Raw genomic sequence first — 25,515 nt, 5'->3', positions numbered from 1 at the left:
TCAGTGTGAGAACTTAACAAGGAGAGAAGTCAGTCACGTATCCTTTCAGTTAGTGTGCGAGACGAGAACACATTGTTTGTATTACATAAATGGTTCACTTCAGTGATATGTATAGATCTAAATATAATAACAACCATGATAGGCCTGATAATTGTACATAACTAAAAGCATATACTGGATAAATGATATCTTAATGGTAGTAAGAGACTTTCAAATCTTATTAATCATATTGTTGTCATCTCTCATATAAATCATTTGGGTTTTAGCAAAAGGGGGCAACTTGTATGTATTTTAGCAACCACCTGCAGATAACAATCTTGAATCCAGAGCACAAACAAATGTTGTTTGATTATATGTATGATGCTACCCAGTTTCTTCTATATGGCATGTTCACAAGCAAGGCTATGAAATGTTGACAATATTTTAACTAACTCAATTCTCCAATTAATAATGACTTGGTAAAACCATAGATCCAAGAAGATTCAAAAGCACAAATACAACATGATTCTGATACAAAACAATATGGCTGAAACAGTAGCAAAAAGGAAAGAAGTGAGGATTCAAACTAGACCTTGACCTTGATCTCCCACTACTGCTGGGAAGCTATTGGCAGAGCTGTTCAACAGCAGCTACAATCTGTGCAGGTTGAACAACTGTCCATTCTTCCAATGTCCCAGCATAAGGAGTAGGCACATCCTGTGAGGAGAGGCAAACAATTGGAGCGTCCAAATAATCATGGAAATTCTCATTTATTGCTGCCGTAAGGCTGGCCCCAATACCCCCTGTTCGCATGCATTCCTCAACGATAAGCACCCGGTGTGTTTTCTTCACAGAATTCCCAATGGTGTAAAGATCAAAAGGTTTCAAAGACCGAATGTCAATAACTTCGGGATCATAACCTTTGTTGACTAGGGTCTTGGCAGCCTGCATGACATGGTATCTCATCCGAGAATATGTTAAGATTGTAACATGCTCGCCAGGCCTCACCATCTCTGCCTCTTCCAGTGATAATACATATTCTTCATCAGGAATTCTCTCCTTGAGGTTGTAAAGAAGCACGTGCTCGAAAAGCACCACTGGGTTCTCACTGCGGATGGCAGCTTTCATAAGACCCTTAGCGTTGTATGGGGTTGAACAGGCAACCATCTGTATTCCAGGAATTGACTGAAAATAGGACTCAAGCCTCTGTGAATGCTCTGCCCCCAGTTGGCGTCCAACTCCTCCTGGTCCTCGGATCACTGTTGGAATTGTGAACTGGCCACCTGAGGTGTAGTGTAACATACCACAGTTGTCAGATATTTGGTTGAATGCCAGTAGAAGAAATCCCATGTTCATGCCTTCAACAACTGGTCTTAGACCCGTCATGGCTGCCCCAATAGCCATGCCTGTAAAAGAATTCTCAGCAATGGGGGTATCAAGCACCCGTAGATCCCCGAACTTCTGAGCTAGGCCCTTGGTGACCTTGTATGAACCTCCATAGTGGCCCACATCTTCACCCACGACACAAACTCGAGGATCTCTGTCCATTTCTTCTTCTAGTCCTTCTCTTAGCGCTTCAAATAGCAACAGTTCATGTCTGGAATATTAACCAGTTATATAAGATGTTTCAAGTATTCCAATCATGAGTTAAAAGCAAAGAATAGAATAATTTACATGTGAGAGGCATGTCATACTTAAGAGTATACATACTTGATTGTATTTCATAGAGTCTTCTTTCACAATCAAAAGAGTACTGTTTATGTCTCTTAATGTCTACCTTCTAGCAAAAACAACTTGTTTTAGAAGAAAAAATATTCAAATTACTTGTGTACAGCCTCACCAACAGTCCTTTCAAGCTAACAGTTCTTTCAACAATTACGAGAAATTTTTTTCTTAAGCTTTTACAGATCAATTAAATTGAAAGGGAGCCACAGGAATTTACACAATTCACTTTCTTTATACCCTAGGAACTGTATATTGAATATCTGGTATTTTAGGAGTATCATTGGACCGGAATCCTAATTCTAACCAGAAAGAACCTGAAACAGTGTGCGAACACCACGCTACCATGGACAAATTTCACTTTTCCTATTGTTCAGTAAAATTCGTATAACTTTCATTGTCGTTAGTAGGTTCTGATCTTTAATCTGTAAAAATTATTTTTTTTCCTTAATTTCTTCTTTTCCGCCGAACCTCAGCCTCTATAAAAACAAACTAACTGTCTGGACTTGATATTTCATCTTCGTATAATTTAAGCTTAATCTCATTAACAAGTTTTCTGCGCGTAAACAAACTAATTGTTGGCATGTTATGCTAACAGCTCTCAGTTTCCATCTGGAGCTCTTCCCATCAATTACTTTGATTCCTTAATCGTTTCAAGATAAACTTACAGAAGTTGCTTTAATTAGCTGGTGTTGGTCTATATTACAATGTTAACAATGATCGGAGAATTATGCATAGTTCCTAATGCTTTCAGTAACCGCAGAGATCGTAGAAGTCATGTTACTCAAAGTCCATATACTTTTTGGATCATGAACCTCACTTTTTGGTCTTCTATATTAATGATTGTTAAACATTAGAACTCTGGTAAGCTAGTTCAGGTGCAGTAAACATAAGATGGTAATATAAATTCAGTGTACTCATAGTCCCTATGTCTTTTCACTAATTAACAGAGCTGCTCGAAAGCGCACTATCTCAAAGTCCAGCTCCTATAAAAATGCAGTTTCCCTGATTTGTTGACTATCCTCACATCAAATTGGTTATTCGACCATTATGCCACACCTGACAATAAGACTCACAGGAATACGGCATTTCAGACAGTATCTCCAACAGCAACCATACCAACAGCTAAGATCTCAGATAACCATGTCAGGTGTGCAATATACTGCCAAAGAAGTGGATGTTCATGCATAAAAAAGTACACTAATGTGATCACAGTTAAGATTTCGGAATTTTACCCTGGCTTTGAAGCAGCTGTGGCAGAATTTTCAGCCGGTGCCTGGATACCCCAAAGATACAGAAAAACATAATCATAAATCTTGGATACACAAATACTAGCACATGAACAAATAAAGAAAGAAATACAAAGAAGAAAAAAAAAAACTATTCGGAGGTAAAACAGATCACTGACCGCGACCGCTTTGGTAATGACCTTTCGTGTCCTGCGAGTTCCATGAATCGGATCCAAACTTGAGCTTCTCTCAGATCTAATAACTGATGAAACCAAAGAAGAAACAAATAAATAGGCACGTCGGGTACTTAAAAACGAAGTGGAAATTCCAAACAGAAAAAGCAGCCCACTGACAATAAGCTTAATCACACAGTATTCCGCAATAATTTTGTAAGATATGGCCCCCACTAAAATAAGTAAAAATCAAATCTTTCAATCTATTCCAACCAATTCTAGATATTCCCAAAACCACAATTCAAAAACTGCTCACAATAAATTAAAAAAGTAACAAACGAAGACAAGAAAGGAACCTGGGAGAGTGCAAACAGAGAAGACCGGCAATTTACTGGGATCCGGCAAGTGAAATGAGGCCGATGCCACTCTAACAGATTGCAGCATGGCAGCCATCAAATCCTCTGTCTATACACCAAATGTGTCTCTGCGCGCGCGAGAGAGAGAGAGAGGGAGAGAGAAATGGGAGATGGGTTAGAGCAGAAAATGGTTATATAAGAGAGAGAAAGGAGAAAGAGGAGAGACGGAGATACAGATGTGAATGAGGAGGAATTCTCAGTCGAAGGAGAAATACAGCAATGGCGATGATACCAAAGAGGAATTCACTCGTTTTTCTCTTTTTCTCCTTCGTTTCAAGTGTCACTCAATGCCATGACACAACTGTTTGCCAACTAACTTCACCATCCTTCTCTTTTTGCTTTGGAGGCAATGAAATTAATGCTCATATTTAAAAAGAAAATATTAAATATTGTTATCAAAATTTTGAAATTAAATTATTAATTAAAAATTTAAAATAAATTAACTAAGAGTTGAATTTTAAATTGAAGATTATAATAAATTTGGAATTTACAAGCGTTTGAAATAATAAATTCGCAATAAACTTGTATTAAATTTGGGTCTTATACATTTATGATGGATTGGTCTAAGATAAACTACATGATTATTCTTTTATTATGAATATATCAATTGGGCAAAAATATATTCAAGTATGTCTGTGAAGAAACAAATTCACGTTCAAGTCTATAGTATTCAAGTCCAATAGGAGTGGACTCAAACTACTAAGTTATGCTTCAAGATGCCTAGTGGACAGGCTGGGTTGGCCCAACCAAAGATTGAATTGACCCAATAAAAAGATGGCTGGTCTGGCGCAGGTTTGGTTGGGATCGACCCAATACCCAGCCTAGTAACTCGGGAACGCCGGGTCCCGATTAATGGGTTGGCCTAACTTGGCCAATTTTTTAATAATGCATGACATATAATTTTTATTTTATTTTTTTTAAATTGACTATACTTGTAGGTTTTTAAAATTCTTGAAATTATAAAACTATTATCTTTATTAGTTTACTTCTAAATGTTTAATAGATTAAATTGTTAATACTATTTATTTATTCTTAAGTTTATTTAAGTTTTTATTTTACTTGCTATTATTTAGGACTCTGGGTTTATTACTGTAAGCTTGTTAATCAAATAATTATTTAAGTTATATAGTTTTAACTATTATTTTTTTTAGTTATAAGTTTTTATTCGATTTTGATGCTTAAAAAATGTGCACTGCTTAAAGAAGAGTCCAATCCGAAAAAGGCACAATAGAGGCCTAAAGGATGCATGCACCCCAAAAAGAAGTAAACTTCTGGCACAGATCCCTCGAGGGGATTTGTCAAGTGGCAGTCCTAAAAGAAATTTTTTATGGCTAGATCGAAACCAACAGAAGAGGCTGTCATGACAACCACCTAGATGACAATACATTCATATGCATATATGGAAGGATGCTATTCAGACATCTTGGAGAAGTGAGGATTGTATGACTACCAAAAAGGCCGGATAATCTAAGAGGATTGTTCAACTCTTTGTAACTACCCCCTAAAAATATACAAAGTATATCCTCGGAGAAGGCTCATCTTCTTGGGGAATAGAGTTCCAATGGTCGATATTTGAGAGATCTCCTCCAAATATGCTAGAACTTATCACTTAACTTGTCTTCCCGAGTCTCGAGGGGGCATTCTTCCAGCCGATAGGGCCGAAGACTAGCTAAACAAGCCTCCTCCTCTCGATAAAAAGATGAGGGATCACTAAGGAGTATTTTAAAAGATGAGGGACTAAAATAAGGCAAAAAGAAGAGATGAGGGAGTAACAATGAGATTTGCCTTTTATATATATAGATAGGTAATAATTTTGAAGATAAAGTATTCTATAGATGATTTTGTAATAAATACAAATTAAATTATTAACTTAAAATAAATGAGATTTTCTAACCAACAAATATCTTAGTAATTAAAAAAGTTAAAACACAAAAAAAAAGGGTATTTGGTCAAAACTGAATTAATTACAATAAAATAAATATTAGTGATAAAATATCAAGTAGCAATTTTAAAGTTATCACTGAAAATATAATAAATAACAATAATTTTAATTTTGCCACGGTATAATTATTATTGATAGAAATTGTATAAAATTGTCATTCTAGATAATTAGAAAAAATTGCAATTTTGTTCCTTATCTTAGGGGAAGACATTTTTAGTTCTGTACAAATTGATTTAAATTGTAATTTTACTCCTGTATATAAATTCATGCAGGATAAAAAATATCAATTTCCCTAATTTATAGGACTAAAAATGCTAATGCCCCATAAGTTAAGGATTAAAGTTGCAATTAATTGAATCATGTGCAAGTCACATACAATTTTTTTTTACTAAAGTGGCCCGAGAAGGATGAAGATTACTAATTTTTTGAACTAACAAAACTAAATTGCGAAACTCAATTCGTACAGGATAAAAAATACCACCCTCAATAAATTACATAACTAAAATTGTATGTTTTTATGGTTAATTACATAATTAAGTCAATGTTGTACGTATGTTACTAATTGCTTTTAGTTTGTCACTAATTTTTGTTATTGATAATTTCACAAAATAATAGTGTTGTTAGAAATATAAAATTCATTATTATGAAATTAAAATCAAATTCTATAAGCACTAAACATATGCGGTGAACGTGGATCGAACACGTGACCTTCAGATCTTCAGTCTGACGCTCTCCCAACTGAGCTATCCCCGCAATTGTTCACAAGTCATACTTTTATTTAATACACTTAATTCAAACATTTTAGAAAATCACATGTATGCTTTTGAGGATGGTAGGCTAATTATTTAAAGGATTTTATAAGTTCGTACATCTTATAAAATATTTTTAGAGCGTATAAAATATTATATTTTATTTTAAAAATAAGTTCATAAATAAGATTATTGAGCTTATAAAATATTAATAATGACAAATTAATTAAGTTTTAGGATTTTGTTAAAATTTCATAAATAAGTGGGCCACTCCTTATTTTTTCTAAAAGAGCTTATAGGCTCTTAAAATCTTATTTTCTTATCTTTTCCATAAAAAATTGCCAAACACCCTGTAGCATCTTGTAAAATAGCATAAATTACAACAACCTTTCCTGGAAATTTAACATGATTACAAATACCCTATTGTTATTTGAAAAATTATCAATATTCCCCTGATTATAATGTCCGTCTAACAATTAGCACAAATCTGGTAGGTTTGCATCTATTTTTTATGGTGAACTGACTAAAATGACCTTGTGGATTAAAAATTGTAATTTTATTTATTTTTAAAATTTTTTAATTGAATAATTTTTATTTATAGTTATTAACATTTTTTCATCCACCTTGTTTTATTTTTTTTTATAAATTTTTTAGGAAAAAAAAATACAATAAAAAAGACAGTTGACAACTTCATGCTTTCATTCAAGAATTACACAATTTCGTTAAATATTAAACGGATATTTATAATTTTTCAAACAAAGAGATGGTATTCGTAATTATATCAAATATCATAAAGAATCATTATAATTTGTCGTGTAAAATATTTTAAAAAGTTTATAAGTTCACCCAAACACCGTCTGCCAGCTTAGAAACATGCATCACATAATGCAGATATCTTGAAATCAAGCATGCTGTTGGGTATAGTAAAGAAATATACACAGAAGCCAAAGCATGGCCATTTATGAAAAATATATATAGGTCCATCATCATTCAAAAGTTTATCGTTTTCACAACATATGTAAAAATGAGTAAATAGACAGAGATGGGCTCTTGAGAAACATAGCATCTGATGCTTTCGACATTATCTGCCGTAGCTTGCAGCAGCGCTCGTCCATGTCTGATTGCACAGCTCTATAACCTGCTGTTAGCTGCAAAAGTCCGAGTAGCTTCCCACTCGGTCATGATGTGATTACGGGTGATCTGACGGAGTGAACAACAGCCGTTCAATGCCATAGTGAGCTCAAACTCGTCGCGCAACATCTGGAGTACTTTTCTAACGCCGGCTTCTCCTTCAGCAGCCAGCGAGAAAACCACCGGTCGCCCAATCTTGAAGCGGTAGCCAAAAATGATTCAGTCAGCAAAACACGCATAAGAGGGTGTCGAGATGATTTTAGTTTACAACTTATTTTAAGAATATGTTTCTAAATTGTTTGGAGTCTTTGGACAGAACAAGATGGAAGAGTTTGTTGATTTACAGATACACTAATAACTCGTCACTTTTTCTAAGAGAGCTTATAAGCCTATAAAATCTTATTGTTTGAATTTATAAGTTTTTTTTTTAAAAAAGTTTAACAAACACTATTAATATTTTATAAACTCCAGAACATCCTACAAGACGTTCTGTCAAGCTTATAAACTCATCCAACCACCTTCTAAGTTGAAAATTGAGTGATTGGTAGATAAGTAAGTTCTAAATTCAGCACCATTTAAGTGAATAAGAAGCTACAAAATACTCAAAAATTCTAGTTAAAAGCTAAAAATAACTTTTTTTTTCAAACTTCGCAAACAGGCTCTCAGTGTTACACTGGAGATTGAGTTCATCTGCACTGTAAAGAAAGGTTCAAGCTACTCAAAAGTTTGTTGGTTTGTTATACTTACAAAGATGCCAGCAGCTCCTAGTGCCAGTGCCTTGAAGACGTCTGTTCCACGGCGAACCCCTCCATCCAAGAACACCGGCACTTGGCCTTGTGCAGCTTTCACGACCTGAAATCACAATGATATTAGGGAGGACAAACTTAATAACACACTTGTACAAGTTGGAATATGCATACCTCTTCCAGAACCATGATAGTGGAAGAGACGTAATCAAGCTGGCGAGCACCATGATTGGATACAATAATACCAGCAGCTCCATGCTGAAGGGCGAGCCTTGCTGCATATTCATAGGAAAATTCATTTATTTTTATACTTCAATGAAATATGTTAAAATGATCATTAGTTGCAGGTCTTACTGTCTTCAGCGGTCATTACACCCTTCACCAGGATTGGCAGTGAGGTAATTGTCTGGAGCCACTCAACATCCTGTCAATGCTCAAAGTAGAAAGATAGCATTCAGATCTATGTATTTAATCCACGAAAAGGGAAGTACAATTGTTTTCAGTAAAAGAGCATAAAACTTCTGAGTCCTGCAGAAATGGCAACCAGCGAAAGAAACAGAGCAAATGCGTCATGACTATTAACAGCCGACTTTATAAATCACTTGTTAGACCTTTTAAGCATAAATATTCTAGAGCGAGTTTACCTTCCAGCTCAAAGTACGATCAATTTGGCCCGCAACATATGAAGCTAATCCAGAGTCTTGAGCCTAAACCATAAAATGTGAGTTAAAATCCATCTGTAACCTTATGTTAAGAGAGGTTTTGTGGACTAGTCAACTAACGACTTTGCACCACTTACTTCATCCATCTTCCCAAGGTCCAAGCCCTCAAAGTTCTTCAATGTCAAATATGGTGGCAAAACAAATCTGGATAACTAGAGCAAATTAGATATTCTTTGAGGGTGCATCATGTTATCATGCTATAATGCATCTAATAACATGCGGTTGAATTGAAGTCCAGACCTGTTCTTGATATCAGCCTCTCTGCGTCCCAATCTTGGGGTATCCACAGTAAGTGCAATGGCCTTGAAACCTGCCTTTTCAGCCCTCCTCACAAGCTGAGCCACAACGTTCCTGTCCTTGTAGACCTGGATGTAATTCAATATGATAACTCAGAAACCAGACAGACTGTCTTGGATAAATATGTCAGTATCGAAATCACGAATTGTCTTGTTTAAAAATAAACTATAAATCTCGAATCCAAACTCACGTAAAGCTGGAAGAATCGAATTCCAGGTCCCGTTGAAGCAACTTCTTCAACACTGGAAGTGGCCCATGAAGACAGTGTCTGAGATAAAATTCATGCTGCATCAGCAAACATATGCATATTTCTGCATCTAAACTATATGAGTGTTGGATATGCATTAAAATATGATTTGGACATTATTATTATTACAAAACAAAACACAATAACTTCTCCGCCCTGGTGTTCAGAGTTTTAGTTCAGGAAATTTAAGTAGAATCTGAAATAGGAAAGTGACCAAACCATGATTGTTCCAGCTGCTGATGCGGCTCTAGCTGTTGCATATTCTCCTGCGTATTAGATAATACACGTTAATCAGCACATTCACAAATAAATACAGATATTGACTCCTAAACCAAGTGGGGTAGTATTTGATCTTAGAAAGGGCAAACAATCATTATACCATCATAATTCAGATGTATAGTATAATCACAGTGAGCATCAAATTGGCACTATTGATCTCACTTACCAAGTTATTTCAGCAAGTATGCTGCTATAGACCTAGTGCTTAAGATGAACTTCAATAGTTGGACCATCTTCCCACTATGTGAGTGGATTATGACAAGTTTTACCTAATATGAAATGACAAATAGTATCTGGCTTTGCATGTTACAAGTTAAAAGTCGGAGCTAAACCAAGTCAGATTATTACGTATCTCTGAGAAGTAGACAAAGTAGAACGGAATGCTACTGTCAGGGTTTCAGCAAAGAACCTTCTCTGGTAGTAAACATGATTTGAGCTATGTTAAAAGAAACTGAGTCTGTTAAGGTGCCCTTTCATGATTTAAGTTTGAAGGCTTCTGATAATCTTGAACTTAACCGCAAGTTCACAACAAGTAATTCACAGATACTTGAAACACGGATAGACTCAATTTATTCATCAAGTACGGAGAGAATTATGTCAATCGGACAATACTAACCCTCAGGGTGAGCCATTTTCTGCATAGCAGATGGTGCAATCATGATAGGCATCGAGATCTTGAAGCCTAAGACAGTGGTAGTCATGTCAATCTTGCTCACATCAATAAGAATACGGGGCCTAAACCTGCATATCCGTTTGAATATTTCATTAGAAAGAATGAGCATTTAACAAGAAGAAATTAAACTAACAATCAAATATCAAATAACTAGCCTTAAATAATCACATCAACCACATTCATGTTTTGAAGCAACTTACAGAATCCTGGAGAATGCATTTCTGTTCTCAGCCAGAGTCCACTGATCCTCTGCACCTGATGCATAGTAGTCGTAGACCATTTTCGGCAATTTTTCCTTGGCAATAGCCTGATACTCGGTGACATTTGTTACCTCCGCCATCTCTGGTGATTGATTTTTCACAAGTCCCCCCTGAAAATCTTGACCAAATCAGGAAAGGGGAAACACATATCAGATCATCTATAATCTATTATTCTTTAAGCTCAATATTACTGCATAACACACTTGAACACGAAGAACGAGAGGTTTTTACATGAACCAAAACAACGGTTTATCAACAAACTAGAGCTTTTATCTTTGTAAATAAACTTAGAAGCAGTTGAATCAAAAGAAACCGATAAAGTCATGTCTCATACCATCAGGGAAAATGAACATCAAGCTTAATTTACTATGAACTATAATCTGATCATGGCCAGCAACACAGACAAAGCATTATCAATCCTTCAAAAAGAACTAATTAAGTCAATCAAAAAGCAACTACAGCAATTGCACAGAGTTTCAATCCAACTAATCCTACATGGGTACATTGAGTTCACTTAATCGTTTCAAGAATCAAATCTTCCTACCTTCTAAACAAATACCCAATTCAAGTAGAACCCACAATTCAAAAATCAAATCTTGTGTCAGAGAGAGAGAGAGAGAGAGAGAGAGAGAGAGAGAGAGAGAGAGAGAGAGAGCAGACCTTGAGGCTCAAGATTAATGAGAGTGCATGCAAGAAAGAGGAGTGGAAGGACTACTAGTACTGCTAGTAGATAAACTTGAAAGAGTGTGAACCAAGAAAAATACTGACAAAATAATAGATAAATAAACGAGAAATCTAGAGAAAAGATAGGATGAAGACAAAAAGGGTAGGGATGATGAAGGGAGTGGCGCAAAATTGAGGATGAGCGTTTGGAGGTTGGAATTCCAAACCACATCCGATCAGGGGCAACTGGGTTGCTCTCTGCCACATGCTTCTTGTGTGTTTCACAGACTCTCTTCGTTATCTTCCCCTCTACAGGCAAAACTTTTCAAGAATTGCATGAAAATTATATATATATATATAATATAAGTAATATTCACACAGTACTCAATATTGCATTTACGGGAATAATTTTGTGATATTGATATGGTTGAGCACTTTCAGATTGTGGCACTATTCTGTCTTTTTGTGATTTTCCATTTGGATAACAGGATGCTTGAGGAGAAGGGTGGTGATGGATCAGGGAGTCCCTGTCCTCTACAGTCTATGCAAAGAGAGACTCTTGAAATGTCATGTATGCGACAAAGCTCATTTCTATTGAAAACTTAAATTGCACTTCAGTTTTAACTTCTCTTACACTATGGAGTATGGGGTTAACGACACCTCTCTCCTTTATTGCTATAATTAGTAATATGATTTTTTTTTCTTGGTGGGTGAAAGCCGCCTGAGCTTAGTTGGTGGATTAAACTAACAACCCTACTCGTTTATCAGAAATTCGTAGCAAAATGTCTATAATTTTGAAATGATAGACAAACTCAAAGTAACATTATAGGACCTTTAGATATTTAAGAAGTAATGTAATTTATCCTCCATCAATATTGTAAATAAGAAAATTATCCTCTTATATAAAAAAAATAATAATTTACCCCTTGGTTGAAAAAGTTTGACTCCTTAGACTTGGGTTGGTGGTTGCCATGGATAAGCTCCCTCAAATTCAGAAGTGGTTGGCGGGAATTTCCAAGGGATCCTGCTAGATGGTCAAATCTCTCTCTGATAAGCCTCTTAAAGGTCAAGCTCTAAATTCCCAGGAGGTTCGTGGGATATATGGACAATCTGCTTCGAGCCTTGTCACGGCCTACGTGGTTCTCTTCTCTCTCTTGTGGATGAATAATCTTCTGCCATTTCTAGAGACGGCCAAGTGGCCAGGCCAGCATAAGTCCCTGTTCTTTTTTTTAGAGAAAATGGGCTTTTACCATAGCCTATATCTCTTCAAAGTACACACGAGTTTCTTGGCTGAAGGTCTCTCAGAGGCCTTTCCTCTTGGGCCTCACTTCTTCAAGGACTTCTCTTTGAGCTTCCTCAGAATTGGACCTCTTCTTGGGCTAAGTGTATTTTAGGACATTATTCAATTCCCCCACTTTAAGGAGGAAGGAGTCAGCTCACTCCTCTTTAGAGTAGTGAGTCTCGACCAGGCCATACAGCTGGCTCTTTATCCGTCCTTCTCCTAGATAGGGAAAACCCCTAATTAGATCTTAACTCTTTGTCCCTTTGGCAAAAAGGTGAGAAAGTCTTTCTTGGAACCATGCGCCTTTTGTTAGGATGACTTGATGGCTCGTACTAGCCTGCTATGATACCCAGATATGTGGGTGCAACCTTCAGGCATAGTGGGCAGCTTATGGGTTATCGACCCCGCAGGTAACTGCTATTTTGGTAATCACTTCAATAGAAGGCGGTTACCTAGCTGAGATGTTGGTGTCTATAGCCTTCAACCTCCTCTTCCTTTCTTATTGTTGTCTTCTCTTTTACTTTTCCTCGCTCCCCCCTCATGATTTTTAGAGAGAAGAATTTTGGAGCTCTTGAAATTCTCCTACCTATTGTATTATTCAGATAAGTGCTTTGATTTATGTTTACCTTCTTCAATCTGCATCTACACCTTTCTTTCTGTTGTTTGAGTTTGCCCTTTTTCTTGGTCTATCAATGGTGTCTTTTGTGTTAGAATATATAATCAGAAAGTCAATTAAATTGGTTATTTTATAATTTATTTGAGTAATTTCTTTATTTTATAACATTGAATTAAATTAATAAGAGTAAGCATTCATTTGACCTTACTTTGTTGTTCTTACTCCTGTAATTTTTAATTCATTGCAATAAAGCACACAAATCACTAATCAACCAATGAAGTTGTTGCAACTACGAAACCAACTCCGGGGGTTGGATCTGAAATTTTCCAAGTCAAAAACCCTGAGAACGGCCATCGAGGGTTTTATTGAGATCTGCACAAAATATTGTGTCCATATGATAGGTGCCAAGTTTCATAGCCGACAGACATGTGCATCTATGTAATTTTAGTGGGTAGTTGACAAATGTTGTTAAGCCGACTGAACTGACTTGTGGAGAGTCGTCATATGAAAGCCCCGTTAAGCTTGGTTAGTATGATTTAAACTTTTCGGCTCTGATAGTATGGGGTTTAGTCCTTAGATTTGAGAAACCATGCAGTCTTATAGGTTTAATTATTTTTTTATTATAAAAAACAATAAAAATATATTTAAAATTATACATATAAGATTAATATAACTGTCCGCGACTTCACAATTTCCTTTTTTAATTTTTGAGAAGAAATTGCAGATGGTATCCACGACTTGGAGTTGTGAATTCCATCCGCGATTTAAATGAAGGTTGTCAGCCTTGACAAGTCGACCGACAACCTTCATGACAAGGCTAATTCAACCTTTTTCTTTTTTTTTTCTTTTTGAAATAAATATTATATATTATATAGTATTAATATTATATATTATATATTATAATTATTTAAATATTTTTCTAATTATCAACCTTCTAATAAACTTATCGTTGTTATATCAATTCAACAAAATATTAATATAATAACAACAATTAAATTACAATTATAACTTACATAAAGTGAAATAAAAAATTAATAATATTATAATATTTCTATTCATGGTAATATTTGTAACATTTGATTATAAATAATATATTAATATTAATATTGTACTATACTATTATTATTATTATTATTATTATTATTATTATTATTATTATTATTATTATTATGGGATGACTATATATAGGCCTGGTAAAAGATGACCATGTGCTGATATGGTTATTATAAGTTTTGTTCTAGTGCAGTCAGAACACGTATGAAGACTGGTGAGTTCCAAGAGATGATCCATCACCTATCATAAGATGATAGCGATCTCTTATGCGTTCTGATGTGTGTTGCGCTCCCAAAAATTTGTGGTTACAGTCGGTGATCAAATAGCAAAGTATTTTTCTATGTTGATCAAGTGAAAAAATATAATCAGAATATTAGGCATAAATATCCAATCCAGGATGGGAAACAATGACCATTCTATGCCTAGACTAAAACTGGGAGATGATCGATGGAAGGACCGTACCCTTATAGCACTCGGTAGCCTTAAGGTTCACGCCATTTTCACCTATTCTCTAGTGTCATGGATTGTTGTTAGACAGTCACCCATGGTGATGGGTGTTTCTGGATTAAGTGTTAATTGAGAGTGATGGATTAAATATGATTCAATTAATCTAGCGCAAAAATACTTGCCAATTAAATTGTGTGTTGACACAAGCCCAAGTATAGCTAAGGATCAACCTACAAAGTCACACAAAACACCACTCAAGTAACTAGTAGAATTAATTATGAATTAATTCTAGAAGAAATAGATTAATTTAAAGAATTTAAATTAATTTGAGATTAAATGATGTGATCATTTAAATGGGAGGACCCATGTGACGTGAAGCTCAAGATTTAATTAAATTTAATTAATTTGATAATATCAACTTTAATTGAACCGGATGAATAATAAAGAAAATCAATTAATTAGAGTTTTAACTTGGTAGTTTATGAGATTAAATAAATTGGGTTAGGCTCAATTATTTGATGGATTAATTAATTACGCTATGGGCTAGGATTTATTTGATAAGATCAAATAAACTCAATCTGGACTTTTAAAAATTGATAGGATTAATTCTATGAAGGCCCATGCCCATGGGTTTAATTTTTATTTTTGAATGAAGCGGAATAGGATATATATATATATATATATATATATATGCGTGTAGCCTAGCTTGAATATGTAAATTTATATGTGATATAGATATATATATGAAGTTGGAAAGATGAGGGAGTTATTGCTTGAGTACTTGTGGTACTAGTAGCTAGTGTACTATGGGGCCACATTGTATCTATTTTGACTTGACATGCAATATATACATGTATATATACAACAAGTACAAGAGATGTTTCTTTTGTGTGAGTATAGTGTATAGGCTTATGTATATGTCATTTTGTATATGATTCAAAAGACAACACTGCTCTTATACTTATCATCTTGACCTCTCTTTTCTCCCTCTATATTCTCTTTATTTTTGTTTTTCTTGAACTGCTTTCAAGATAAAGCAAGGTTTCTTGAGTTTGATATATTAAGTTAATAATACAATCAAGTCTCTTATACTACATATACTTTACCTCTAGTAAGGTTTGGTGTAGACCATCTTGTGGTATAGTATATATTCAATGTAGAGGAGATCACGTTGGTTTTTGTGTGAGCACAAGGTTAGAGAGAAAAGCTTGAAGAAAGTTTTCAAATGTAAAATTTCGTGATTATATTTCCATCACTCTATGTTACAATAGCCACTTGTTTTATTCAAGCTTGCTGAGTGCCGAATGCTTGGGATTGAGGGACTAGTTCTCTTTCGCTTTAGAATTTCAATATGTTTATTTTCATACTTTCATTGCGTTCTTGTCAAGTCTCGAGCTATACAGATTCTTTCATTTTGACGAGTCCATGAGGTTCATGGTGGAACGGCTGGCCGGCTGGCGATAAACCCACCCGAGGCTACTTCCATGGGAACGGGCCCTAGCTCGTCTTCTTATGGAAGAGCTTGCTAGTGAAGCGTAAGAAGGGTGGCTGTCGTACAACGCCACTTTGTCCATGAATCTTCTAACACAAAAATGGAGGTTGTTGATGAAAATGAGGAGGAGACTTCCTCGAGGGAGGAGGAGAAAAGAGAGGAGCTGATGATAGTTAGTGATGGGGGAAGAGGGCTACCAGCCCTATCCGGATAGATAAGACTCATTATTCATTCCAAGATGTAGTTAGCCACTGTCTAACAGACGATTATGGCATCCCTGACTGTTTGCCATACTCCACTCATCCTGAGAGTCATCCTGACATCTCCTCTCCAAACTATTTATGCTTCTTTATTGCCCAATTCAAGGCAGGTTTTCGTTTTTCCTATTCCTCTTTTCTATGTTGAGGTTTTTTGTATTTTGAAGGTTCCTCCAAACTAGTTAGCCTCCAATTCGTTTCATCTTCTAGTAGGTTTTTTCATAGTTTTTTATTACCATGGTGTTTTCTCTACAGGCAGGGAATTTTTTTTCTTGTTTTCAATTAAAACTTTCATAATCGAGCATTTTTAACTTCTCTTTCCATTGTGGGTTCTGTTTCCTCCCTGTTCCGAATGCCCCGAAGAATTGGAGAGAAATTCTTTTTTTTTTTATTGTTATGCCTCCCCTCTACTGGGAATTCCCACATAAGTGGATTTTTTTATCTTTTTTCCATTACGCCATACTTTGTTCAGTAGACAAGTGCGGCCTTGTCCGCCCTCCTAGAGGAGTTGAACATTGACCCCAAAATTATTAAGGGTTGGTGGATGAAAGGTTCCTCCACGACTTTAACTTGAATCCTAAGGTGGTCCTTTTGGAGGAACCCTTATGTGCAACTAATTCTTGATTCTATTTTGTATGCCCCCTCTTTGTATATTCGATATTTGATGTTGTTAATTTTATCTTCACAAAACGCAACATGTTCAATAAATTGTTGAGAGAGTGTGTTCAAAGTAACCAAAGGGGTTGCCAGGCAACTCCTAGGGAAAGAGCCGGGTGATGGCCCCCTCAGGGATCTTCTAAACAGGCCAAGCGAAGTTCCTCCAGCCAATTTTTTTTTGCAGTGAGCCCTCTCTAGGTGGTTACGTACCCTATGGCTACTCCTCATCATCCCCTTATGCCTCCTCTTTCTTAAGACGGGGAAGAGTCTCTCCCCCAGCATTAACGGTTTTCTCCTGATTGGAGCTTTTACACGTATTAATTCCTTTTACATTGTCATGAAGATTTGGAGAATATCTGAGAGAAACTTGCTTATAGGACTTATTCTGATGAAATATCTACCTAAGGGCAAGCTTTAATCTGAAGAGGGGGCACCTGCATGGGGGCAGGATTATGAGAGGGTGTTTTCGACTTAAGCATTGAAACTGCTTAAATTTATGCACATTCTAAGGTCACGACAGGGGTAGCCCTTCAGCATCTTCTAAATCGTAAGCACCGTGTATCCATCACGCTTGTGATTTATTGGATGGCCATTCCCGATGGGGATCTAGTTTCCCCACAGGTTTCAATGCACTAGCCCTTCAGAAAACCAGTCTCCTACTTGGAAATTACATGGTTTTACCTGTTTGTTATGGGCATTTATCCTTATACTTTTATAATGCTTCATTTGAAGAAATGTCTTCTCCTGAACCTCTTCAATGAAGTCTAGAATTTTTTTGAGGAGGTCAGTGTTACCCTCCTTCGAGTAATATACCACTCGATGGGAAGATATCTTTGTTTTGGTCAAGAGAACAAAATCATCCAAAGCCTAAAGGTGGAATCTACCAATTGGTCAATCATTGGGAGCAGGTAGGAATTCTTGGGGCAAGCTTTATTAAGGTCTTAAAAGATTATGCACATGCATCATTTGCCCTTTGGTACTAACACAACATTAGGGAACTTTCAGGGAATTGTATTTATTTGGTGTCTCCTGCTGCAAAGAGTTTGTCTATTTCTACCTGAATAATTTTATATTTTTCAAGCCCAAAATGCCTCTTCTTCTGCATAACAAGCTTCATGGAGGAGTCTATGTTTTGGTATGAGTTATTACTTTGGGATCTATTCCCTCCAAACCATGAGGAGCCCATGCAAAGATGTTAACATTTTGCTAGAGGCATTAAACCAACTTTTCTTTGATTGGTCCTTGCCATTGGGAACCAATGCGTGTGGTTATGGTAAGTCTTTCTTCCGCGCGTGTCTTTCCTCTGACTTTTATGAGATTCCTCCTAAGAGAAATCTTCTCCCATGGGTCCTTCTGCTATCATGTGAATAATCCCCTTCCTCGGGAAATGAGGGTGCTCAGAGTGTCCTGGTGATGAGGATTTGTACCTTTCTTTTCTAAGGGGATCTGGACTAGGCTCCTCTTGAACCTTTCCCTTGTGAATGTCCCGATTCTAGTAAGGACCCATGCCTTGGTTTTTTTCCCTACATAGAAACTCTTGTAGGTATCCATTTTGGATGAGCCATTTTATTTCATTCTTCAAATGACGGAATTCCTCTGTGGTGTCCCCTAAATTATTTTGGAATCTAAAATACTTATCCGATTGGCATTGGGTATAAGCTTGTTTAACTGTCCTCAAACAGACTAGCGGTCATTTGCCCTCCACCGCTATCAGTGCTTGTGTTATGGGAACATTTAAAGGAATATAACCAGCATATCCCCTCTAAAATAAGGGTTTCTTGTCTCGGATTTGGCCACTTCAAGGATCTCTTTGATATCCTTCCTCATTTTCTTCGCGTACCTTCCTGTTGAAGGTTTAAGCTTCCTCTATGTTGATATATTTCACTACCTGTGCCAGGAGGTTATCAAAATCTAGGTCCGGTTTCTTAGCTAGGGACTTCAAAAGAGATCTCTATCCAATAATCATTGTGAGAATGCACTAGCATTGACCTCTTAGGTGACCGAAAGTACTTCCAAGGCGGCACTATTCAAACAGTGGAGGTAATCCCTCAAGGATTCCGTCTCCTTCTAGTGAACGATAAAGAGGTTAAGGACTGACTTTCAATACCTCCTGCTACTGGTAAATTGATATAGGATTAAGGACCGAAACTCATGGAAGCGCCTAATTAATCCACCGACAATTGGTTAACCCTAACAAAGGTTGACAAACATTGCCATTTGATTTCGTCAATGTAGCAATGTAAGAGGGCTACATTCTTTAACCAAGGCAAGTGTTCGCGATACCGTCATACTCCTTTATGGCATGAGTTCAACAATTGAGAGAGAGCTCATTAGTCATGACCTCCTCACTGAGAGGGATGCCACTTTATCTCGTATTATTCTCGTATAGGAGTCCCATTAAGTGATACTGAACGTCCTGAAGTCCCTTCTTCAAGCATTCAAAATGGGCTACCCACTGAGAGAACCTCTTCTTGCGTCTGCAGGAGCAGACCTTGCTCATGGGGGGGGGGGGGGGGGGATTAGCAGTTCTCGAGCCAAGACTGCTCTTTCCCAATCCTCTGGTACTTCCGCAGCCGTAGAGGTTGGAGCCTGAGCTATGGCCACCAATTGTGCTTGCAATGCGGAGGCAATCATTTTTTATATGATTTCCAACAATCCTGGGGACAGCCTCCCAAACAAGGCGTTAGAAAATGTGTTATTGTGCAGAGGATCCATGGGTTCAACGGGATATTAAAATCTCCCCATAGTGCGTCCAATGGGAGCTAACACTGCCCCATGTACTACCAAAAAGGCCTAATAAGTCTTAAACCAAGGTGTCAACACCCTTTTGCTTCTCTACTCCCCACTCTTCGATGCTTCCACTGATCTCAAGTCTTGCTTTTGTGTTTTCTATAGACGGTGTCACTTGATGCTAGCAAAAAAAGTTGCCCAGTTAAGTGGATCCTTGACTTAAGTTTTTTGGGCCAAGTTTTTTGCAAGCCTGGAAATAGGGACCTACCAAAAAAATATTATCACTTCAATCCTCAAGTCAGTAAGTATTTGTAGAAAGATACAATTAAGGAAAATAAAATGATAATAGAAGGCAAAAGATGATGGATGAATGCTTCAAAAAGAGTGTTTTTGTGTGAATACCAATGCGAAAACTGTGTTACCCTTAAATGTGGGAGGAAAGCTTGTTTTTTACAGTCACAGTCCCCATCGCTGAAGAAGTCTGACCCCTGGGACTCGGGCTGGTGGTTGTCGTGAATAAACTCCCTCAAAAATTTTGAAGTGGTTGGCAATAATCTCCAAAGCATCCTACTACCTAGGGGACCTTGCTCGGATAAACCTCTTAACAGATAATTTCCTAATCCCAGAGGTTGTTAGGATACATGAACAAAGTCCATATCTTCGAGTCTAGCCACAACTTACGTGGCTCTCTTCTCTCTCTTGTGGATGAATGGTCTTCTGCCATTTGTGGAGGCGATCAAACTAGCAGGTAGGCTAGCATAATAAGACCCTGTCTTCTTATGGGCGAATGGGCCTTTACCATAGCCCATATCTCCTGAAACTGCATGCGGGTTCCTAGGCGGAAGATCTCTCAGAGGCCTATCCTCTTAGGCCTTGCACCTTCAGGAACTTCTCCTTGAGCTTCTTCCGAATTGAGCCTCTTCTTGGATTGAGCGCATTTTTGGGGCTTCAAACTTATTTGCAATACATACAATTTAAAAGTAGATATATAATAATTTATTCTAATAGATCCTGACAATAAAATGGTAGAAAAATATATCCTTATTATAAACATAAGACATGTATATAATTAATTTTAAGTGTGCTTAATTAAAAGTTGAGTTGAATTGTTTTATTTCAAATTTTATCATATTTTTATACACATAATATATGTCTATATATTAAATACAGTAGAAAAGTAATACCGTTTTCGATTGATAGTAAGCATCAACAATGATACATACACTTATCATTTGGACAGAAAAGATTTCAATTCATAGCGGCGACGTGATGAAAACCAAACCTCTTCGCACAACCTTTGGATCATCGTCTCTATTCAGCATCACGCCAAGCTCTTTTACAAATACTTCCATTGCTTTCGCTGCTAAACATATGGGAACCACAATCTCATTCTCTCCATTATTATTCTTAAAAGGTATGTACAAACTCGTAACACCGGGAATTGCACCGATGCTTATCGCCGGCCCGCCATACACCGCTTTGCCCCACCCAAAATCCACATCTCTGAAGCCCGCATGCCTCACATCATTTACCAGATAATAAGTTTGTACCATTGGAAAATGTGGTCGACCTCTGATCACCATCAAATCCGCCAATGATTTCATGTACTCCTCTGTTATGCTGGCTTTCGCCTTCCTCACGAGCTCCAACGCATAAGCTAATGGGCGTTTGGTTAAATTCTCAGCTGTGGCAATCGCGACGCCAAGAACCAAGACATTGCCGTAGTATCCAGTGGGAAGTGGGGGATTGAACCGCTTACGAGAGTTCACAGCACATAGGACTCTGACCTCTTTTTTAGGGTCTGGAGTGATCGCGATTGTGCGGCAACGCCAGAGGCAAGCTGTTAGGAGTTCGAAGGTGGAGCAGTGACGGAGGTGCGGAGGGAGGCGCTCCCGGAGGGCGGAGATCTCGGTTGCACCAAAGAAGAAGGAGCGGTAGACCATGTCGTCTGGTGGGATGAGGGTTCCCTTGATGTCAAGTACGTCATCATACTCGCGGTGCGTGCAAGATATGTAAGGCGGGTCACGCGCGCTAAGGAGGTCTCTTCTCCAAACTGGTTGGACGGAAGGGATTTTAGCACCACGTGCGAGCTCGCCGACGGCGGACATGAACTGGGCAAGCCCAACAGCATCACTCATGGTGTGGTTGAGGCGGATAGCAAAGATAAATCCACCACATTTCAAACGTGTGACCTACAAATAAATGACTTCAGAAAGTTAAAAATCTATGTATAATTCAATTTACTAACTTTATTATTTTTCGTATCACATCAAAATAATGGGATGACATTTAATCATTTAAATAGAAATATCCATCTCATCTTTGATGAGACGTCAGAGGTTGATTATTAAATCAGGACATAAAATTCAAATATAATTATTTAAAATATCACGATGCTCTCTTTTTCTTGATATCATATATATATATATATATATATATATATATACTTAGCACAAATCCCGTATGTATAAAAAATATGCAAATTCCATAAAAAAAAATTGTAAGTTCTTAATTAATATATAAAAGGTATGTCATATTTTAAAGACCACTTACTATATAAGAGTGGAAGCTTATTTACACAAAATTCATTATTTAATTCTTTACTAAATTATTTAGTGAACGCTTTGAAAATAACCATGGAATATTTATTATATTTTTTGTCATTGAATTTTTTTTTATAAGGTTGGAATACTATATATATTCTTTTATTCAATACTATATATATATATAAAATAAAGATATATTAATATTTGAATACATTATGCTGGTAAAATATATTATCAAATTTTCCTTATGATGTATATATGGATTTCTCCAAGAAAAATTACAGTTCATAATAAATTATTCCTTTTTGTAATCAAGTTTATGAAAAGGGGCAAAAAATTATTAGTATCACGTTTTTATTTTCTTCATAAAAAATATTAATAGTATTGGAATTAATAAAGAGTAAAGATATTTATATTTCATAATTATATGCTAAGAATATCTATGCTATATATATATATATATAAAGGTATTTTTTCCTCACAAACAACAGTGATGACACTGCAATATCAATTCTATCGTTATACCAATTATGCCCCTAAATTTGATATTTTTTTTTCTTTGTTGCTTTCTTTCTTTCTTTTTTTTTTTTTTGAGAAATATAATGTATTGGTTTATATATATATTTTTATTTATAATATAATGTAAACGTAAAATATTATTTATTATATGCACGCAAGAACAACACGCAGAAATAACGTGGCACATCGGCTAGTATAAATACAATAAAAAAATTAGAAACGCTGCAAATGTTACATAAAATAGCTAGCTATATTATAAATAACAAAATATTTCTATTAGTTGGTTTTGTGTCTATTAATTATCATTGATACTGTAGAAAAATTGAATTATTACTTTTTAATTAATAATTCACTTTATTATCTTGAATTTCCACTTGATAATGAACTCATTAATTGCCTATATTTTTACTTTATCTTCTTGTCCATTTCATTTGCTTTTGACGATCGAAAGAACAATAAAATAATAAATTACTTATAAATTTCCTAAATGATTGTACACTTTAATTCTAATAACAAATAAAATTTATTTTTGTGTTTTATGAATAGAACTGGAAAGTACGTTAACTTTTTTTCACGTAAATATGTTTAAATAAAAAAGCATATAAAAAAGAAAAGGAAAAATTAATTAATGGTAGGATGTAAAAGTAAAATAAAATTGAACAATTCAGAGCACAAAATTAGTAATAAAAAAAATGTATATTTTTAACAATAAAAGAAAAATGTATTTAGTATAATTACGAGAATTACGAAAAATAGGTAGCATTGACAATATAAATGTACAAATATATAGTTTATGAAAAAAAATAGATACTTAAGAATGAAAAATTAATATGAAACTATATATAAACATTATCAAATACTAAAATGGATGAAGAAAATTGGAGAAAATATTACATAATCATTACATAGGAGTTTGAATAAATAAACATGAAATTTGATGAATAAATTAATAAAAATTTAAATTTTTACCATGATTAATTAATATCCGTCATGGTTTTTAGCCATAATCAAATTACTTGCCATGGTTAATTTTGGTCATGGCTAATATTTTGGCCACACTTACATAAACAACGATTAATGATCGTCGCAAAGTCGTGGTTGATTTATATTTACCATCATTTTTTTCTTTTAACTATAGTAATTACTTGTAGCGAAAAATTATACTTTTTATAGTGAGATAAAATTTTATTTGGATGAGCATCAATCTTAATTAAAGATAGAATTTGTCTATATGAGTTTGTAAACACAAACTAATAAAGATAAACATATATTAAAAAATTTTAAGAATTCAAAGTGTTGGTCAAAATCGACTGATAGGAGGTCAGGGCCCCCTTCCCATAATTAATATATATATATATATAATGGATAGAAACATTAAAATAAACAGTGAGCAACATTAAAATAAGATGGATTTTTTTTTTAATCTATACATATTATGTGTATAGTTTTGTAATAAAATAAAATAAACACCGTAATTTTCATATACATAGTACTTATACATTAAACAATATTTTTTACAAAATATAAACAAGTAGTAAAAGTATAATATATATATATATATGTGTGTGTTAAATACAATGGAAAAGTCAAATCTGAATTAATTACAATAGATTTGTTATGTGATTGGTGTACATTTTAGAAAAAGTGAACAACCACAGCAAATATGCTATACTTATTTTATAATTGATTTAATTCGATCAAATTTAGTCCAGACAATAATTTTCTCAAAAATTGAAATAAAAATCTATATAGTTTCATTCTTGTCTCACCGAACAATGAGATCTTGCTCATGCAAGCACACACCCATATGCGAAAATTCTAATTTAAATTAAATTTGATTAAATTAAATCAATTATTAAAAAAGTATGTATATTTATTATGTAATTGATCATTTTTTCTAAATTATATATTATTTGTACAATATATATATTATATTTATTATATAATTAATTCAAATTCGATTAAATCCTTTAAAATTTCCGAAACGGAAGAGTTTATACACCTCAACAACAACATATTCAGAAAAAATTAGAGTCAAAGCACAACATATCTACCTGAATAAGCAACAGAGGACAGTTCACCACTCCACCGGAGCCCGGGACATCGTAAAGCAGCTCCTCCAGGCACGGGAACGGCGGCAGAAGGGCGTCGCCGAACTGCTGCAGCGTCACGTCCGCAACTGCCTCAATGAACAAAACGCCCTCGCCGGTGCACTCCACCACCAGCTTCCTGCCGGCGGCCTCCCTCAGCCGTCCGGCCAACGGGTAATAGAAAACCAAGGCCCTGGACACAGCGTCGCGGATGACCATGACGGGATCTTTTCCGTCCATGGCGGGATTTCTCCGGTAGAATTGGATGGCTGGGACTTGAAAGCGGAGACTCTCTTGATCGTCGATATCGGAGAGGGGTTTGAGTTCGTGGGGCGTGGGTTTCGCCGGAGGTATCAGCTCCGGATCTTGCCTTGTGACTTTGAAGGTTAAAGTATGCTTTGATGCCATTTGTATGAACTTCGAGGAGGTGAGTGGTGATATATGTTAGGAATTGGGTGGGTACTTAAAGAAGTTGATAGAGAGGAGTTCATTGACTTGTAATATTAATATAGGAATAATGTTCGTAAGAATAAATATGATTTTTTTTTGTTAATATTAGTTATCATAATTAAAGAAATTTATAGGAAATACAAATTAT

At 35.7% G+C, this 25,515-nt stretch overlaps 3 protein-coding genes and 1 non-coding gene across 5 annotated transcripts; all 4 read right to left on the bottom strand.

The window, feature by feature from the left end:
• Window positions 1–421: 421 nt before the first annotated feature.
• Window positions 422–3,852, bottom strand: LOC105176884 (pyruvate dehydrogenase E1 component subunit beta-3, chloroplastic). 2 transcript variants are annotated; one of them, XM_011099824.3, is made up of 5 exons: window positions 3,694–3,852; window positions 3,460–3,587; window positions 3,110–3,192; window positions 2,937–2,977; window positions 422–1,576 (listed from the first exon to the last, which is right to left on the bottom strand). In XM_011099824.3, the coding sequence occupies exons 2-5, from the start codon at window positions 3,554–3,556 to the stop codon at window positions 604–606; spliced, it is 1,194 nt and encodes a 397-aa protein (XP_011098126.1). In that variant the 5' UTR covers window positions 3,557–3,587; window positions 3,694–3,852; the 3' UTR covers window positions 422–603. The 2 variants fall into 2 exon arrangements, with proteins under 2 accessions (XP_011098126.1, XP_088733187.1); XM_088877061.1 differs by having other exon boundaries at window positions 3,752–3,830.
• A 2,289-nt stretch (window positions 3,853–6,141) lies between these two features.
• Window positions 6,142–6,214, bottom strand: TRNAF-GAA (transfer RNA phenylalanine (anticodon GAA)). Its single transcript has one exon. It is a non-coding gene; the product is annotated as a tRNA-Phe (tRNA).
• Window positions 6,215–7,144: 930 nt separating this feature from the next.
• On the bottom strand, window positions 7,145–11,505 carry LOC105176885 (glycolate oxidase). Its single transcript, XM_011099827.3, has 12 exons — window positions 11,226–11,505; window positions 10,506–10,675; window positions 10,249–10,373; window positions 9,573–9,619; window positions 9,297–9,374; window positions 9,050–9,174; window positions 8,887–8,953; window positions 8,732–8,794; window positions 8,442–8,511; window positions 8,262–8,362; window positions 8,089–8,193; window positions 7,145–7,536 (listed from the first exon to the last, which is right to left on the bottom strand). Exons 2-12 carry the CDS (start codon window positions 10,643–10,645, stop codon window positions 7,342–7,344), a joined length of 1,116 nt encoding a protein of 371 aa, XP_011098129.1. The 5' UTR covers window positions 10,646–10,675; window positions 11,226–11,505; the 3' UTR covers window positions 7,145–7,341.
• Window positions 11,506–20,851: 9,346 nt separating this feature from the next.
• Window positions 20,852–25,378, bottom strand: LOC105177071 (benzyl alcohol O-benzoyltransferase). Its single transcript, XM_011100094.3, has 2 exons — window positions 24,882–25,378; window positions 20,852–21,954 (listed from the first exon to the last, which is right to left on the bottom strand). The coding sequence occupies exons 1-2, from the start codon at window positions 25,323–25,325 to the stop codon at window positions 21,016–21,018; spliced, it is 1,383 nt and encodes a 460-aa protein (XP_011098396.1). The 5' UTR covers window positions 25,326–25,378; the 3' UTR covers window positions 20,852–21,015.
• Between the last annotated feature and the right edge of the window lie 137 nt (window positions 25,379–25,515).

The sequence above is a fragment of the Sesamum indicum genome, linkage group LG13 (genome assembly GCF_026168435.1).
Source record: "Sesamum indicum cultivar Baizhima isolate 11 linkage group LG13, ASM2616843v1, whole genome shotgun sequence".
Taxonomy (NCBI): Eukaryota; Viridiplantae; Streptophyta; class Magnoliopsida; order Lamiales; family Pedaliaceae; genus Sesamum; species Sesamum indicum.
The sequence above is the reverse complement of the archived record's forward strand: the minus strand, read 5'-3'. Positions and strand labels throughout refer to the sequence as shown.

Bases quoted from the DNA above. Each gene is read 5' to 3' on its own strand.
- LOC105176884 (XM_011099824.3), bottom strand. From the start codon at position 3,556: ATGGCTGCCATGCTGCAATCTGTTAGAGTGGCATCGGCCTCATTTCAC. The intron at 3,193-3,459 runs GTTCCTTTCTTG...TGGTTTCATCAG, and splicing joins CTCTGTTTGCACTCTCCCAG to TTATTAGATCTGAGAGAAGC. The intron at 1,577-2,936 runs GTAAAATTCCGA...TTAATATTCCAG, and splicing joins ACAGCTGCTTCAAAGCCAGG to ACATGAACTGTTGCTATTTG.
- LOC105176885 (XM_011099827.3), bottom strand. From the start codon at position 10,645: ATGGCGGAGGTAACAAATGTCACCGAGTATCAGGCTATTGCCAAGGAA. The intron at 9,375-9,572 runs GTTTGGTCACTT...ATTTTATCTCAG, and splicing joins CAGCAGCTGGAACAATCATG to ACACTGTCTTCATGGGCCAC. The intron at 8,194-8,261 runs GTATGCATATTC...TTGTGATTTCAG, and splicing joins CTATCATGGTTCTGGAAGAG to GTCGTGAAAGCTGCACAAGG.
- LOC105177071 (XM_011100094.3), bottom strand. From the start codon at position 25,325: ATGGCATCAAAGCATACTTTAACCTTCAAAGTCACAAGGCAAGATCCG. The intron at 21,955-24,881 runs GTAGATATGTTG...ATTTATTTGTAG, and splicing joins GTCCTCTGTTGCTTATTCAG to GTCACACGTTTGAAATGTGG.